This window comes from Crotalus tigris, unplaced genomic scaffold (genome assembly GCF_016545835.1).
Source record: "Crotalus tigris isolate CLP2741 ecotype Arizona unplaced genomic scaffold, ASM1654583v1 scf7180000024359.8030256, whole genome shotgun sequence".
Lineage (NCBI taxonomy): Eukaryota > Metazoa > Chordata > Lepidosauria > Squamata > Viperidae > Crotalus > Crotalus tigris.
The window spans coordinates 1986531-2005168 of record NW_024100528.1 but is presented as its reverse complement, the minus strand read 5'-3'; the positions used below and the strand labels follow the sequence as shown (position 1 = coordinate 2005168).

The 18638-nt window shown below is 35.4% G+C and overlaps 1 protein-coding gene across 2 annotated transcripts in view; it reads left to right on the top strand.

Annotated features, from left to right (window-relative positions):
- Nucleotides 1–2954: 2954 nt before the first annotated feature.
- F5 (coagulation factor V) overlaps nucleotides 2955–18638 on the top strand; it is a 38177-nt gene continuing 22493 nt past the window's right edge. The window contains exons 1-11 of one of the 2 annotated variants that reach the window (XM_039327343.1): nucleotides 2955–3216; nucleotides 4635–4726; nucleotides 6997–7119; nucleotides 8347–8559; nucleotides 10096–10239; nucleotides 10322–10543; nucleotides 11908–12073; nucleotides 13147–13324; nucleotides 16246–16348; nucleotides 16781–16992; nucleotides 18396–18546. In XM_039327343.1, the coding sequence (XP_039183277.1) occupies nucleotides 3050–3216; nucleotides 4635–4726; nucleotides 6997–7119; nucleotides 8347–8559; nucleotides 10096–10239; nucleotides 10322–10543; nucleotides 11908–12073; nucleotides 13147–13324; nucleotides 16246–16348; nucleotides 16781–16992; nucleotides 18396–18546 (1771 nt within the window). In that variant the 5' untranslated portion in view covers nucleotides 2955–3049. The remainder of the gene's footprint in view (nucleotides 3217–4634; nucleotides 4727–6996; nucleotides 7120–8346; nucleotides 8560–10095; nucleotides 10240–10321; nucleotides 10544–11907; nucleotides 12074–13146; nucleotides 13325–16245; nucleotides 16349–16780; nucleotides 16993–18395; nucleotides 18547–18638) is intronic. The other variant, XM_039327344.1, reaches the window with a different exon arrangement.

Sequence of the window (18638 nt, the reverse complement as noted above, 5' to 3'; positions counted from 1 at the left end):
TGTGCTGACTATAGAATTGTGCTTTTCTTTTACATAATGCAAAGAATAATAAAAACATAATTGTATCAGTTGTTATATATTTCTATAAAATATTCATTATTGCATAATTAAAATAACTATGTCAGTAACTAAAGCTGATAATTAAAAAAACCCTTTAGTATATTCTTAATCTAAGTTTATAATCAAGTAGTTTTAATCTATGCACATTTTTATACAATTTATACAAAGTTCCAATGTTCTTCTCTGAAGGAGATAGGTGATTCAAAAGTGTGAAAAATAAATAAAAAATAACAAAAAATATTTTATTTGATTTTTTTCTAGTTTATGCAGTTAAACTAGAAGCATTTTGAAAATATTAATATGAGTATATGTTTTTTGTTGTAAAAATAGAGAAGGCGGGAATTAGATTATATGATCTCTATATGATTGCATCAGGAGTCAAAAACTGCCAATTGTTTTAATGAGAATAGCAGCTAATGACTCCTTTTCCCATTCTCCATTTCCTAGGAAATGCATTAATTAAGAATATATAGGGACTTTATTAGTCCTTACATCAAAACTTCTGATTTCAGGGTTGCATTTAACTCCTTTTAGTGAATCTTTATGTTCTAGTATATTTAGGAGCAAAAGTACCATTTAGAAATTTGAAGTCTATTAGGCAACTACATTTTAATCCAATGAAATGTAATTAACTGGATTAATTTAGTAAACAAAATTTTAATGAGCTTTGAACTTTATGCAAGCTTGGCCAAACGGTACACTAGGATCTAACATTCTTATAGTTCTTATTAGCCTGAATGGATGGAACAATAGAAGTCTAAATACATAGGATCCAGGATATACTGTAGTAGATGAGTGAAAGTATTTTTAAAGAACAGTACAAACTTAGAAACCAATCATTTCACTATAAAAACATTAACCTCTATTGTGACAGGCCAACAGGCTAAAACTGCAGTTCCATATTCTGGAATTTTGCTTTGTTTCTTTCTTGCCTTACAGACTGTTAAGATGAATAAAAATAAAAATGATACAGATATTAGTATTGTGAGCAGAATAATACAATGGCCCAAACCAGTTGCACATCTGAATCTTCTGGATAATAACGTGTTCCAATGGTAATCAAGAAATGTTGAACTACAATCCTCATCCTCTTAGATAGCAATGCCATGCTGGGAAAGGAATGAGGGAAGTTGTAGGCTAAGACATCTAAAAAATATTAAATGAAGGACAGCTAGCCTTTTCTCATATGTTGGGATTTAGTTCTTGAATTTCAGTGGTGTGAAAGATAATGGAAAACGTGGAAAAATGAGATTGTGCCCCAGATGAAAACAACCTTCGTGATTTCCATTATTTTTTCTTTGTTCAGTAAATATGTTATTGTAACAGTACAAATTAACATGTCTTCTATTTTCAAAAACTACCAAAAACCTTGCCAATTACAATTACCTCCAATTTCTAGGAGATCCAGTCTTTTTATAATATTCGTGTACGAAAATTATAGAAGTTACTGGTTTTGTACACATTATTTGACCCAGGTTATTGTGTTGGCTTTCTCTATTTGTATACTTCCCAAAGATCTGGATTATTTGCTACTGGTAAACATTAACTTTTCTGTTTGTTAAAATGGGGGTTGGAGAGAGAAAATAAAAGTTCAAATTTTCTTTGCATAGAACATGTTGTGCCGAAGGACATGGCTTGAACTGGTTTCTGAACACCTTAGAAAGCATCACATAATTGTCCTTTTCCGTGAGGAGGTTCACTATTCAATCAAGTAAATTTGATGATTACATTGGGAGAATATATATTCGTATATCCAGAAACACATACCATATGTAACCAAAGTTAGAGGAGCCATAATTTTCAACACTGGTAATAAATGAATGGTTATAACATTGAAATACCTTGCAGTTAATAAATAAGTCACAGATTAGTAATTATTTTATTTATCAAATTGGGAGACTACTCATCTCACAGAGCAACTCTGGGCAGCGTACAATATAAACAACCATATAAAAACTATTTCAGTAGGAATAATTAAAATTAGGATTACCATAAATTTAAAAAGTAGGGTGTGGGCCTTCAAAGCACCTAATCCCAAGGTTGCTTGCTCCTCTGCAAGTCCTGTGCATCAACAGAACCAGGTCTTCAAATTTGTCTGAAAGGCCAGGAGAGTGGAAGCCCATCTCATTTCTGGGGGGGACGGGGAGGAGGATATTCTAAAGGGCAGAGATGTTAGCAGAGATGGCTCTTTTTGAGGATTCCGCCAGTTGAAATTCTTTAACTGATAATAGTCTGCAACATACATTCTATGCCTGATCAGGTGGGACAGGTAATGGGAGAGAAAATGGTTCCATAGGTAACCTGCCTCCATGGCATGTACGTTTTAAAGGTCAAAACCAACAAATTATATGAAGATATGTTGTCTGAATTTAGCAGATTAATTGAAAGATGACTAAGTTCTTCCTTAAATCAATTTCACTATAGTATTTTTAGCAGTTGCTCGGGACATTTTGCAAATAGGAGATAAAGCTTCAGGTATGCTACCTTTACAAAATAAAGGCAGTATATTATTAAGGAGAGAAGGAGGAGGGTAAGATAAAAATATAATTGCTGCAATAAAACATATTTTAGGCTTCTGGTGTCATCACCTCCCACCTCCAAATTAGCAGAAATAGCCAGATCTTTCCTTTATTGAGTCCTCATGTTTTTGAATAGTATGCTGTTCTAGCCTTTTAGGTTCTCAGATATTCATCCTCACAAGCTTTAGCCTTTGCCTTTATCCCTGCTCCTAATCCCTTTCTATCTACATGTGAACAGTACAAACAGGTCACCTGCTTTGCCCTAACATTGTTCAGCCTTTCTCAGCAGAGGAGTCAAGAAACCAAACAAATTCAGAAGTTGCTTATCTTGATTGTGGGAGGAGGAAAAAACAGCGTCATTGAAGCCACTGTCCCTTGCAACACCAGCCACACAATAGATTTCTGTGGGGAAGTGGCACGTTGCTGCAGGCAGAGCTGACTTTTGTGTGTCTTTCAGCGCATTAGCATCAATGAGAAGATACAGTGTGAGCCCTGTCCCCAAATGTCTTCTACTGATGTTCCTGGGCTGGATGGGGCTGAAGTATTGCCAAGTGAATGCAGCTCAGCTTAGAGAGTACCGTATAGGTGCTCAGCTGGAAGATTGGGATTACAACTTTCAACCTGAGGGGTTATCCAGGTAACAACAAATTGGGGGAAGACTAGGGGAAATAATGGGGAACATATTCAGAAGATTTGTTTAATGAGCAGTATAATGTGGGGCATAGGGAATGCAACCTGTGTGGTTGGAAAGCCAAATTTATTCTACTATTGTGCTAATTTAGTAATCCATGATTAAGGAAATAAAGTATGTTGTGAATACAGTCAGTAAATAAAGAAGAGGTAATGGAATAGACGGCTTTGGATTAATTTCAAGATGACATATGCTATGACTTTCACAGTGCTTTAACTGAGAGGCATTACTTAGCATTTTCCTTTATAATTCATATTATCCTGTTCAATACAATGGGTATATTATATTAAGCAGAACATTCAAGCTCGCGGTCCTAATGCTCACTTTCATCTGGAGTTGTTAAAATGTAGCTAGGCTTGGCTAGTCCTTGTTTTTATAGTGACAGTTTGTTCTATGATTTCCAATGTATGTTTTTATTATCTTTGTGTACCACTTTGTACATGTAATTCAACAGCTATAGAAGGGAAACATTTTAAATTAACAATGATAAGCACAGTTCAGGAAAAGCTTTATCATTTGATTTAGGACATACACTTTGGTTTGCTTTATCCTTCTTTCTATAACCATTGCCAAATGTTTTCATTTGCTTAACAGCCTCTCTACTCTTTGCCCTTTAATCTCTGCATGCTTTGCAATAACTACTTATCCGATACTCCCACCACTTATTTTAGTCTACTATAGTTTTCTCACTGGTCTTCTATCATCTCAGCTTTGTTAATGCTATGCTGCATGTTAAATTTCAATAGTCCAGGCCTTATGTTAAATTCTGAGTACCTTTTTCTCATTCCTACTATCTTCACAAACAGCTCCATTCCATTTTTGCTCAGCAGCTGTTCTGTGCTATCTAGCCCTTTCTCTTCTCCTATATAGCTATATGTCTTATGGACTGATCCCAAAATTCTTGTATACCTTGATACAGTTTCCAGGTGTGAAAGAGTCTCTACAATATTTCTGGTCTCAAACAGCTGTAATTAATGAGTTTGCATCAATCAGTGGGTTGACTTCTATATATAATTGATTAATAGGACATTCCATCAGCTAGTTTCATTAAAGTATAAAGTGTTGCCAAAATGCAGACTAGTGTTTAGAAGTAATGTGTAAGTGGATGGCTTGCTGTAGATTAATTTCAAGGTATTGTTGAAGATCCAGATATTTACATGGCCTGATACATACAGGATTTCCTGTCTCCCCAAATATTTCCTTTTGTCAGTGAAAAACTCCGTTATTTCTTGTTCCTTCATTTCATTGGATCAGGGGCATTATAAAGACATTGTTAATGTATGGGAATGTGCTTAACTTGCATAGTGAATTTTCAGCCAGAGTTGGAATATATTATTTTACTAAATTATTTTGTATGGTTTCAGATTATCAGAGTCAGATCTTGCATTTAAAAAAATTGTCTATAGAGAATATGAAGTAGATTTCAAACAAGAAAAGCCAAGAGATGAGCTCTCAGGTAAAGGCAATATTTTCAGACTATATTCAATGTATAATGTTCCTATGATTACAAATGCAAATGAACTGCAATTGTAAGCTATCCCAAGTTTATTTAATTATCCAATGCCTAGAGGTCTTGATTTAGGATAGGGTAACATCTCAATATATGCAGGAGATCTCAATATATAGATTCTTGAAGACCACCATCCCCAAACAAGTCTTATTTTTCTCATTCCACCTGTCAGTCAGCAGGAAATAATAGCCACTAGCACTTGAGATAAATGCAAAAGACAATCAATAGATAAGAACACAAGACAGTTAAAAAGTGACCCTGTTCCACCTCTTCCTCACAAATATACTTCATTACATTTCAGATATGACTTTTCATGAACTCACGTTCTAAAGACAAATAATAAAGGCATTCACTTATTGTATTTTATAATATGGGTAATCTACAGTTAGAGTCACAGTCAGAGAATGATGGAAACTTAATAATCAACATCCCAACCAAGGACTTATCAATTATTAAGGTAGCATCTAAGAATATGGGCAGTTCCAAGCAGGGTTTTATATGTTTGTAAAATTAGAATGTTCAAATCTGATAAATTCAGATTTATCTGATGTCAAGGAAGCCTTTTAGGTATTGATCCAAGGGCTCCAATCACAACTGACATAATGATTTCTTTTTCCATAAGAATTTAATTTTGATCTGCAAGTCCTGATATTTTGTAATTTTTTTCTCTCAATTCTAGCATTACCTGGAATAGCAACATTAAAAGATTTTCTTCTTTTCAATAACTGCTATATTAGGCACACTATGAACAAGACGCCTATCTGTTTGGATTTCAAAGTCCCAAAAGATCTTAACCTACCCCTTTTCCAAACTCTTCTCAACTTGATTGTCCCAGTACTTTTTACTACATTTAGATCCAAGCCTCTGGCAATATTTCCAATGGATAATTCTGGCAATGCTGGTATTCAGTTTGTGAAATTTTGCTGCAGCCACTGGTCAATTGTTTCATCCTTTGTACAACAAAATTGACATTTGCAATTGTTTGTTACATATTGATTTTTCACTTTCATACAATTAGTAGTCAAAGCTGTTCTTGAGCCAGTAAAGTAAAGCCTTCAATTTCTTTACACTCCTGATATGAACCATCATACCTCTCAGCAATACAGCTGACAAAGCTGAAATAGAAGGACCAACAGTTTGACGTATCATTCTATGTCCATAATTCTATAATGTTGGATGGGAACCCTACCCTGCTTGTGAGTAATGCAGTGGCTGCAACATTAATTTAGCTGGGATTTCAAAAGCTTACTATGATCTAGTAACTAATGTCTTCTGGACAAATCTCTTGTGCCTTCAGTTTTGATATCTGTATTGTCCGAGCAAGTATGTTTAATTTATTTATGAAATTGGTCATACATTCTTTAATACAGGTAGTTCTCGACTTACAATCACAATTGAGCCCAAATTTTATGTTGTTAAGTGAGATATTTGTTATGTGAGTTTTGCCCTACTTAATGATCTTTCTAGCCACACTTGTTAAGTGAATTATTGCAGCTGTAACATGGTTGTTAAGTGAACCTGGCTTCCCCATTGACTTTGCTGGTCAGATGGTTGCAAAAGCTGTGCACCTGACCCTGGGACACGGCAACCGTCATAAACATGAATCAATTGCCAAGCATCTAAATTTTGATCACATGACCATGGGGATGCTGCAATGGTTGTAAGTGTGAAAAATGGTCACAAGTCACTTTTTTCAGCGCTGTTGTAACTTTGAACGGTCACTAAACAAACTGTTGTAAGTCGAAGACTATCTGTGTAGCTAAAGCAGAGGACAAATATAGCAAGTTAAAGTCTTGTGCCTACTCATCCAGCCACGTTCTCTGTGATATGGCTGCTCCATTTCCCCATTCATGCATATAAGCCAATGAGCATCTTTCAGATGAAATGATAAGCCACTATCTCTTTACTTGAATATACTTTGTTACGTGGATTATTTTGGAATTTAAATGTCATAATGAGCTACTTGGAGGGAGATAAGGATGGATAGAGAATAAAATAAACAAATCCCTGCTCAGAAGAAAATATTACGGTATTTATTAACTATTAAAAGATAAGCTACCGTAATTCATTTTATAGGGAGGCTTCTCTGTCTTCACCTTCTGTACCTTTGCTGCAGTTTACGTTCATCCAGAAGAAAAAGAAAAATATTTTTTTCAAATACCATTTTTATATTTAATTATTCTCTTTAAAATCATTTATTAATGTGCTTTGAGCAGGGCTCCTAGGGCCAACTCTACGTGGCGAAGTGGGAGACATCCTCATCATTTATTTCAAGAATTTTGCTACTCAGCCTGTGAACATTCACCCGCAGAGTGCTGTGTACAACAAATGGTCAGAAGGTAAACACTGCCATAATATTGTCTGAATAACCTGATCATTTTTATCTTTGATAGATTTAAAATAATGGAGCTAAATTCTAAACGTGGGTAGGAATGTGCCTGTGGGCAACAGCTGGCAAGGACTGAAGCAGAGACCTAAATAATGGCCTCTGTGGCCATTATTAAATAAGAACAAGAGAAAGAGGCATAGAATTTGACTACTTTATAGATAGTTTGAAGTCTGGATTCAGGCCTAGTCCTTGACTTACAACCCCAGCTTCTTTTGCTAAGTGAGACAGTTATTAAGTGAATTTTGCCCCATTTTACAATCTTTCTTGCCACAGTTGTTAAGTGAATCACTGCAGTTGTTAAGTTAGTGATATGGTTGTTAAGTGAATTTGGCTTCCCCAGTGACTTTGTTTGTCAGAAGGTTGCAAAAAGTGATCATGTGATCCTGGGACAAGCAACCATCATGAATATGAACCAGTTGCCAAGCATCCAAATTTTGATTATGTGACCATGGGGATGCTGCAACGGTTGTGTGAAAAATATTCATAATTTGTTCAAGTGATACTGTAACTGCAGCTGTGGGCTACGCTGTCTCTTATCTGACCATTCCTTAGGCAGCATCTCTTTGCCCAGTCTACAAGGTCACTTCCATTTTCAGTCAGTTTTGCCTCATTTATAAAACTTTAGGTTTGTTTCCCCCATCACAGACACAAAATCAAACAAAAATGTTCAACATGCACTGTAAACATGGAAGGGGATGCCAACAATTTATTTCATTTTTATATAAAGTGATTCAGGACACCAAGGAATTATATTTTTGCATAGTCTCATTGATCAGCTGAAGGAGGGTCACTAAATTAGCCCAGAATATTTTATGTCTCTTTTGGGTTTGCAGGAGTGAGAATAATCCTAAGGCTCGACTATTAAATATTAATGTTAAATATTTTAAATACTTAATATTTATATTAATTTTAAATATAATTAATATAAATATATTGGGGTTGGAGAGTAGAAGTGGAGTCAAATGGAAAACCTCCTGACTGAAATATGTGATAAAAGGAGATCTTAACCCATATTTGCAATGCCATTATAAAATAAAGGTCCCAATTTGCAACCAGATCTGTAATATAATTAGCAAGCGTGTGTGCATGCCCACTCACATGCATATGCACATATATTTATTTTACAATGGCATTGTTGGTAATGAATCATGATAACCTCTTTCCTTTGTCATTGAAGGGTCTTCATATTCTGATGGGACATCAGGTATGGAAAGACTGGATGATGCTGTGCCTCCGGGCCAGTCGTTCAAATATGTATGGAATATCACTGCAGAAATTGGGCCAAAAGAAGCTGATCCTCCCTGTCTCACTTATGCCTACTACTCACATGTAAACATGGTGCGAGACTTTAATTCTGGTCTCATTGGTGCTTTGCTGATATGTAAAGAAGGTAATAAAATGTGTTAAAGAAGCTGCAGTCTTGCTGGAATTAATCTGCTGGAATTAATCTGTAATATGCGATCTTTCTGCTCATTTTTGTACTTCTATTTGTTTAATGTTTATGCTTCATAGTTTTTTTTTTTGACAAAGTTCAAGGCAGAATTATAAAGGCTATTACATAATTGGAAATTCTGCTACTTAGCTTTCAAAAGCTTATGTTGTATCCAAGAAGGTCTCTGTAATTAGGCAGGAAGAACCATATAAATGCATGGAAACAATGCTGACATGGAGCTTAGTACCACCTTCAGAATTAAATGTGCAGCTCACTTCACACAGATAATAAGAATGTACACTCTAATAAAGCTATTTAATCTTGAAGATGCTACCAGACTGTGTATCTGCTGTCAAAGGTGGACAGAAACTATTTCTGTGCTGCTGCAAAGGAGATATTGGTTCTGACAATACAGTATACAGATTGTCTTTTTCAGCCCCCAAAATATGTATTTTATATTAAATTGTATAGACTTCTTCTCTATTAATTTTAAATATATGTTACTACTTCAAAATCTGTGTTTGAATGAAGTCTCCGGAGCCCATCTAAGATGGGGTCCCCAACCCCCAGGCCATGGACCGGGCCATTGCATGCCAGAAACCAGGCTATGCAAACAAGCGAAACTCCATCTGCAGGATGCAGGTAGCACAAGAAACTATGCTCCCTTTGGTCTGTGTAAAATCTCTCTCCATGACACTGGTTCCTGGTGCCCAAAATGTTGGGGGCCACTGATCTAAGATATTGTGTTCCTTGGACCAGAAGTGAGATTCACAGATGCAATAGTCACAAAGGTTCGACACCTTAAAGCAGGCATTTCAAACTCGTGACGTCATGTGACATCGCACAATGTATCGGAGCTTTTTCTCCATTGCTGGCAATGGGCTGGGCGTGGTTTTGGGATGACGCATCCAGCCCATGAATCAGATAAACAATTCACATTCATGCTATTAAGGCTAGCTTTTCCATATTTGAGACTTGGCATCTACAACAAACAATACAGTTTGCCCCCTAGTTCAGCTGTGATTTTACTTTTGTGATTTTACAATGAGGAAATGATCAGCTGATAATATGAATTTTTGAAATGAAATAATTAACCAAGTTAATAGAAATAGTAAATTCAATGTTCACCTTTCAGGTGTGATGATTTGTTATTTGTTTAAAGCACAAGACAGTTTGCTGAATTATGATAGTATAGTCTTGGAGGTTCTGGGACCAGAAATAAGAGGTGAGGGGCTCCATGGTCTGTCAGCCAATGTTGCCCACTTCTATAATAGGTAATCCTGTCATAGGTAATCTCTGTAACCTTCCACTTATCCTTAATCTGTGTTGATCCTCAATTCCCTTAAGAGTTAGGTGGCATAGTGAAAGGTTTTAGAATAGAATAGAGCTGGAAGGGACCATGGAGGTCTTCAGTTTAAAATAGATTTGCTATTCAAGAAGTTATTGTAGTATTTGATAATTGATTCCATCTTGCCAATGTCCTTTTCTTTTTAGGAAGCCTGAATGCAAATGGTACACAGAAACTATTCAACAGAGAATATGTGCTGATGTTTGCTGTGTTTGATGAAAGTAAGAACTGGTACAAAAAGTCCTCCCTCCAATACACAATTAATGGGTATGCTAATGGAACCTTGCCTGGTATGTCTTCTTCCATATTATTGATTAGAATGAAATTACAATCATTTCTATGAAAATTACAACAGCTGTTCTTTTCTTCCAGATGTTCAGGCTTGTGCTTACGATCATATTAGCTGGCATTTGATAGGAATGAGTTCCGGTCCTGAGATCTTCTCTGTCCACTTCAATGGACAAACCTTGGAACAAAACCATTACAAAGTGTCCACCATCAACCTTGTTGGAGGTGCCTCAGTAACAGCCAACATGTCAGTAAGCAGGACAGGAAAATGGCTAATATCTTCTCTGGTTGCAAAGCATCAACAAGGCAAGGTTATCTTTATTAGCAGGCAAGCTGTACAGTTACAGTTAAAAGTTCATTCTCTTGTATATAACTCATACAAAATTATCATTTCCCAGAGACAGTACCAGGAATGTGAGGTGCAATTTGCAAAATGATTCCAGAACAACAGGAACAATAACATGTTCTATATGACAGCTGCCATACATCAGTCCTACATGTCTAGAATCTGTAACTCCAGCATTTCAAAGCTATGGTTGTGGACTATATTGGTTTATTTTTGCTCTAGGATTATGCTAGAAGGAGAAAAATGAATAAATATAGAAAGACTAATCACATTCATTATATTTGATTATTTTTTTCATCTTAGGCTTACCTATCTCTTTTTCCTGGCTCCATCCAGTTTTCTGAAACCAGTTTCCAACTCTAAATTGTTAGACTACCTGCTCTCTTTTAAGTCTTCAGATAGGTTATTAGGTATGCTGATTATATATATATATATATATAATCTAGAAATGCCTATTTATTATGATCATTTTGATTGTACAAAAGAACATGTTAAGAAACTGAATGATGTCTTTCTTTCTTTCTTTCCTTCCTTCCTTCCTTCCTTCCTTCCTTCCTTCCTTCCTTCCTTCTTTCTTTCTTTCTTTCTTTCTTTCTTTCTTTCTTTCTTTCTTTCTTTCTTTCTTTCTTTCTTCAGGTTTAAGGCTACCCACTGTCCAAAAGACTTAGGGTGGCTAATAGAACATGACAGCACAATATAAAATATCAATAAAACACCATGGGAAGCATACTAGCCCAGATTCTGTCCTTCAAGCATTCCTAGTCATTCATATCTGGGGGGGGGCACATGTTCCATAGGGAGATGTGGCACCAGAGAAGACATGCTTGACCTATTCACTATTAACTTATGACCTCTAGTTGTAGATGAGTTGAGATGAAGGCAGTTGGAGTACAGCACATTAGAATGAACAGATTAAGAATGTCTGCTTTATCTTCTACTTTTCTTCCCCATATCTCAAGAATAAATTATACCTATACCTATTATATCACAAGGGTTGATTTATATGCAGTTGCTGAGCATACATCAGGTCACTGAAAGGGTCTCTAACACAAAATTAAATTGGCAAAAGTAGTTTGGAACATAATTCTGTAATTCCACATATACTAACTTGTTTAAATGTATAAGAATCATAGATTTCTTTTTGTGAGTTTAAGAGAAAGAAATTCTTGTTGCTTCATGGAAGCAAACATTTTTAATATAAAATGGGCAATATTTATTTTTAATCTGAACAGTCTGAAAGGCAACATGAAGAGCAAGTAGATATGCATATATCATAACCATTAATATGTTTTATTATCCTTGTCTCATTTATTTATTAATTTAGCTGGAATGCATGGTTATCTAAATATCAAAGACTGTGGAAATCCAGATACTTTAACAAGAAGGTTATCCTTTAGGGAACAGAGGATGATTAAAAACTGGGACTATTTCATTGCTGCAGAAGAAATCACCTGGGATTATGCTCCAGAAATTCCTAGCAGTATTGACAGGTAACTTGACTGAATGTGGTCAAGAGGATGAAATGATGCCATAAAAATTCATAGGATTTATCATAAACCAAGGACTTGTAGGCCATTTCAGTTACGTGAAACACATTCTCATCATGTTAAATTGTAAAGCATGAACCTCTCTCTTGCTTCTTAATTCCATAAAATAAATAAATGTTTATTGTTCTATTGTATGTAGAAGTCATTTCATATTACATTTTTAGTTAATCTCTTTATTTTCATACAATTATGCAGGGAAAACAAAGTGTCAGAATGAAAGAATGAAAAATTCATAGTACAAGTTCATTCACAGTACTGTCATAGTTCCATTCTCTTTCCAATAAGTCATCATCTCATTCACTTCTTAAGATTAGGAATTAAAATTTCTTTTTCACAAAAATCTTCCAAAAGATCCTTGAGATTTTCAAGATACTGTATTGTAAACAGAAAGAATATCTTGCTACGATTTCAGTTTTTAAATACAGTTTTTAAAACTTTCTGCAATGGGAAGAGAGCAATTCTGAAAAAAAAAGATATTTGAGGAAGATTAAAGCATTTTATTTTGTAGCACTTTTTCATTTTTATTCTGAAACTAATTGCCTTGTCCTGGATTAAGTATCCAGTGTGTCAAATGTCTATGGAGATTCTCAGTCATCCCAAAGGTGCTTTTTCAGGAGGCAACTGGACTTTCTTGTTTTTCTTTGAAGATGTTTTGCTTCTCATCCAAGAAGCTTCTTCAGCTCTGACTGGATGGTGGGGAGTGGAAGGATTTATATTGTTTGCAGCTGTCTGTCACTATAAATAAGTGTCTGATGACAGTCAGGAATGAAAGTGCTATCATCCAACAGCATTTAGAGGGTCTATGGTCCATCATCTGATTCTACATTTATTTGGTCATCCATGTATACAACTTTTCTTTGGTTTTTTACTACATTGTACACATGCTAGTTATTTATCATGTAGACTTGTAAAAACTGACTTACACACTCATGCAAGTTTCTGGTGGGATTTTTTTGTTTTTGATGTTTCTATATAAGAAATCTTACTAAGGTCTATTCTTTTTTTCAATTCTAAAGGAGATATAAAGCTCAGTATCTGGATAATTTTTCAAATTTTATTGGCAAGAAATACAAAAAGGCTGTTTTCAGGCAATATAAAGACAGCAGCTTCAGTAAACCAACTTATACTACTTGGCCCAAAGAACGTGGAATTCTGGGCCCTGTTATCAGAGCTGAAGTCAGAGACACAATAAATGTAAGTACTGATGGGCAAGTAGAAGGTAAATAGATTACAATCCCATTTTATTTCATTTGCACCAAGTAATAGGATTAGCTTTAAATATATTTTGCTTATCCAAAATACATATACTGTATAATCTTAACTGATATCACGACTAAGTTAGTCACATTCAACTGCCAATGAAAAGTACAGAGACTTGGTAATGAATAAATGTTCATATTGATTTCTATGAAAGTTAGATTTAATTTCTGTAATTTAAACCATGTTTCTCTTGTGGAGTTTACATTGACAGAATACTTTCTCTGTAAAAGTCTTTAGTTTATCTGCGTTCATCAGTAGCCACATATGTATTTATCTTGCATATGTTATTCATGTCTTATTCTTGGTAATAGTAAATTCAAGTGAATGAGTTTCAATATCTTCACCTAAAACGAAGTACAGGTGATCCCCGCTTAGTGGCCACTTATTAGAAATTGTTTGAAGTTATGATACTGCTGAATGAGTGGGACTTATGGCCATCCTTGTAGTGCAGTATCCCCACAGTTCACAATATCACACTTAATGACTATGTGGGATTCCTAATCAACGGCAACCAGAATTACTTTGTAAGTCATCATGGTTGTGTGATATTGTTCTTTATAATTTTGTTGCTTAGCAGCAGAATTGCCAGTCTTAATGACCATCATTAAGTGAGGACCAGCTATAAAAGCACTCTGGTCATTCTGAGAGCCAGTTTGGCCTAATGGTGAATGCACCAGGCTAGAAAGTGGGAGACTGAGTTCTAGACCTGCCATAGCCATAAAAGCCAGTTGGGTGACCTTGGGTCAGTCACTCCCTCTCAGCCCAACATACCTCATAGGGTTGTTGTTGTGGGGGAAATAGAAGGAGGAAGGTGTGTTAGATATGTTTGCCGCTTTGAGTTATTTGCAAAAATAGCAAAGGCAGGAAATAATAAATAAATAAACAAACAAATAAATAATAAATCTTCAGTAGACATTTTGCACATACCGTATTTTATACTAGTGATATTTGGTATCGTCTGTGAGAAAGTAAAGCCTGGATACTTATAATGTCACAGGGATGGTTGGATAGTGCTATAACTGTATAAAATAAATAACAACTGTCTAGATTAAAAGAAAACAATGATAAATTTCAACATAATCTTATAAAATCTACAAAGCTTCAGGACTAATGAGATATTAATGGCTATGGGGAGAGGAAAGGGGCCAAAAATTAAAAGTTGGACAGGTCATTTAGGTTATCAGTTACACCTATGATTTATAATAGTTGCATTACAAAGATATTATTTACAAAGATATTATTATTATCTAGTAAGTGACTCTTCATAAGTCAAGGATGTGCACCGTATTTTGAGCCAAGGCCCAAGATGTTATGGGCTTCATTCTAAGAAACGGGCAGATAATTGGACTCAAAATTTAAGTTAATTGAATAAAATGAATATGAATAATTCCATTTTTTAAAAAAAATATTTTCTTTTTATCATGAATTACAAATTCCTGCCAACTTAAGGAAGGGCTGTAAGAACAGCATAAAAGCTTTAGCAGGCATTGGGGAGTTTTGGCTTATACACATACCTGTTTTAGGCACTGGTAATACACTGCAATTGTTCTTTTTATATAAAAAATAAAGTCAATTCTCTTGTTTAAAGAATTTCCAGTATCATTTTAATTCTGCATCACTTTTCCCTAAAATGAAGCTCTTCAGGAGAAGCATATTCTGTATTCACATATAATATTGTCTATCCAATCATATTTATTCAGACAAAACACTGATTGTGGAAGAAAATGTCATAAATAAAATCTACAATTGTTGATGCTTTAACTGAAGTTGAATTATATATTGACATATATTTTTGTAATGTAACTGACCATTACAAGCGTCTTTGTATTTATAGTGAAAACAGGAAGTGTTTTACACTTCATTTTGTGGTAATTTTACTTTATTTTCCTGCAAGTAAGCATACAGAAACCCTAAGATCAGAGTTTTCTACTAGCATTCTTTTGAAATGGAAGTGATTGTATATACATATGTACATATGTATATGTATGTGTGTGTGTGTGTGTGTGTGTGTGTGTGTGTGTGTGTATGAATGACACGTATCTGTATCTGTATGCTTTTTATTTTAAAAACCCATAAGTAGAACAAAGTATTATCCTAACAGAATATTTTTCTTGGTTACACTCCAGCCACTGGCTTAGCTATTTGATATCAACCACGAATATAGGAGCTCCTCTCTCTGGATATAAAATAAATAGCTTGGAAGAAGAACTGTGACATCATCAGGGATTTTCTCTGAAACCATAAGTTTCATTCATGTTTAACATGGCGCAACTTGACTGAGCAGGGGGGTTGGACTAGATGACCTCCAAGGTCCCTTCCAACATTATTATTATTATTATTATTATTATTATTATTATTATTATTATTATTATTATTATTATTATTATCATCATCATCATCATCATCATCATGTTGGGTTATATACTTTTAATTATTCATAGAGATTTTTTGTGGTATTTAATAGGTCTGTACTCATGTCCGAAACAATTTAGAAGAACTTATGTAAGTGCAGTACCTGTCTATTATTTATTAAAGCAGCACAACTTTTTAGGAGCTTTAAGGGTCCTATTAACTTTTTTTTAAGCTTGTGTGAAAGTCTGAAAGAAAATCACTTTGTTTAATAGATACCAGGTAGATATTCCACTCACAAGAGAGCCAAAGTGTTTTGACAAATAATTTTTGGAACTCTGTCAGTGTGTTCTATTGTTATGCTGCATGCTTTTACTAGATTTTATTTATTGTTTTATTAGAAAATGGGAATGTATATAAAAATGATGGTGATGCTAGCTAAATTCTTGTATAAAAACTAGTAGTATTGTGATGCTAAACATATGTTGGATTTCCATTTTAAACAGATTGTATTCAAAAATTTGGCCACTCGACCTTACAGTATTTATGTGCATGGAGTTTCCGTTTCAAAAGATTCAGAAGGAGCTATTTATCCTTCGGATTCCAAAGGTTGGTTAGGAATTATTTCTACCTTCCTTCTCTGCTGTCTTCTGATTACTTGTGTGTCTTCCCATTAGGTTCAGCATAAGTCTGGTGTTTTTGTTGGCTCCATTTTAAATAATAAAAAGAAAATGGAAATCTATTTTAAGAGCTTTTCAATTAATTATAAATTATATACCAAGAATCAGAAAGAGATGTAGGCTCATTCTGGTGAGTAGCCCAATACCTGCTCAAAGCAGGAATCGTTGTTCAACTAACTGGCAGACAGTTGCCTAGACTCCACATGAATACATCCAATGAAGTATATTTTGTAGCTGGTTCTAATTTTGAACTGCTTTTACTGGCATAGTGTTGGAATGGAATGAGTACTAAGCCTCCAACTAGAGATTTGCAGGTTCCTTACCCATCTTTTACATTATCTTTTTTGCCGTTATATTTTAGAGAATAGAACTCAGGGCAAAGCCGTTCAACCAGGAGAAGTCTACACATACAAATGGACTGTGCTTGATACAGATGAACCCACAGCAAAGGATTCTCAGTGCATTACTAAATTATATCATAGTGCTGTGGATATGACAAGAGATATTGCCTCAGGACTGATTGGGCCACTTCTGGTTTGTAAACGCAAGGCGCTTGACAGCAAGGGGGTACAGGTATTGTCTATTACTTCAAGTTGAGAGAGCAGAATGATTGACCCAGCTTAGATTCAGAGGCGGCATGGCTCTACAGTTACCATTTACTGGAGAATCACAGGTGTTGGGATTGCTTCTGTCCCTCACTTTTCAATGTGGGCTTTCAATATGAATTGTCAGGCTTCCAGACCATGACTTTGTAGTAAATTTTTAAATTTAAAAGATAAAAGATGGCAAGTGTAAATGGGATATCCCTCTCCCTCACCAAAAGCCTGGGTGAAGAGCTAGGACTTTATGGCCCTTCTAAATAACAGCAGAATAAGGGGCCATCTGCTTCTTAGGAGGAACCTCATTCAAGGGGGCAGGCACTACTATAGAGAAGGTGTGGTTTCAAGGTCTTCATAAAATACATTACTTAATTGTAATCAAAGGAACCTTATCACCAAGAGATAATTGCTTATATAGGCTTTTACATTATTGGTCACACTTTGAATTTTCCTCCAACAGCACTACAGGGGTCTCTTCTAGTGCTTCCTCCCTTATAGCTGCTTGTTAAACCAAGGTGCACTCCAGGATCAGCACACCAGAGAAAGCCATATAAGAGTGATATGATCCAAGGCTCCAGCCACCTGCCCATTCCATGCAGCCATGTAGGCCTCAGCTGTACCATCCACCAGATACTCAGAAAAAGCCCCAAGCTTTCTCTGAAACCCCACCGGATCTATAAATCCGCATAGGTGGGCTGATTGACTGGGCCATGACTCCCTGCAACTAGGGATCAATCTGTCATGACAATGGACTGATGTCCTCCATTGCCAGATCACATCTTTTCTCTGAGAGAGAAAAAACAAAAACAAATCTAACATATGGCCGCTAATACGGTTGGGTTATTGATAATTTGAGACAAGTCCATAGTTGACATAGAGGCCATGAATTCCTGAGCTGCCCTGGATTCGGTGTCACTAAATGGCATGTTGGAGTTGCCATGCACCAATAGTCTTGGGGACCCTATTGCCACCTCAGCAATGGAATCCAATAGCTGATGCAGCAATGCTATGGGCAAGAGGGAAAGCAATATACCAGCAGCACTCCCAACTGTTCACTTAAACCCAAATCAGATTTCATATAATCTGTTACTTCAAATGCAATCTGAACAATCTGCCTTGGATAAAGAAAGCCTTGCATATAATATGATCCAGCATTACAAAGACACGGATAAGAATACCTAGCTATCTTTGTATACAAATAATTATTTTATTTATCTGTTTTAAAACAATCTTTTGTTGGTCATTTCAGCTTTATTTCATTTGAATGTTATAAATTATATTGTTATACTGCTGCTTTTTAAAACAAGGAAATGCATGTCAAGTGGCGTATCATTCTGTCAGTTGAACTAGATCTATTTTCTACCTATCGCTGTGCAGACAAAAGCTGATGTGGAACAGCATGCCGTCTTTTCAGTGTTTGATGAAAACAAGAGCTGGTACTTGGAAGACAATATCAAGAAATACTGCAGCAATTCCTCCGCTGTTAAGAGAGATGACCCCAAATTTTACAAGTCCAATGTTATGTACAGTGAGTAGTAATCTAAGTCATTATTTTATTCTGTGCTAACTCAACATCATTAAAATTAAATGAATAGTAAAAGTAAAAATAAATATGGAAAA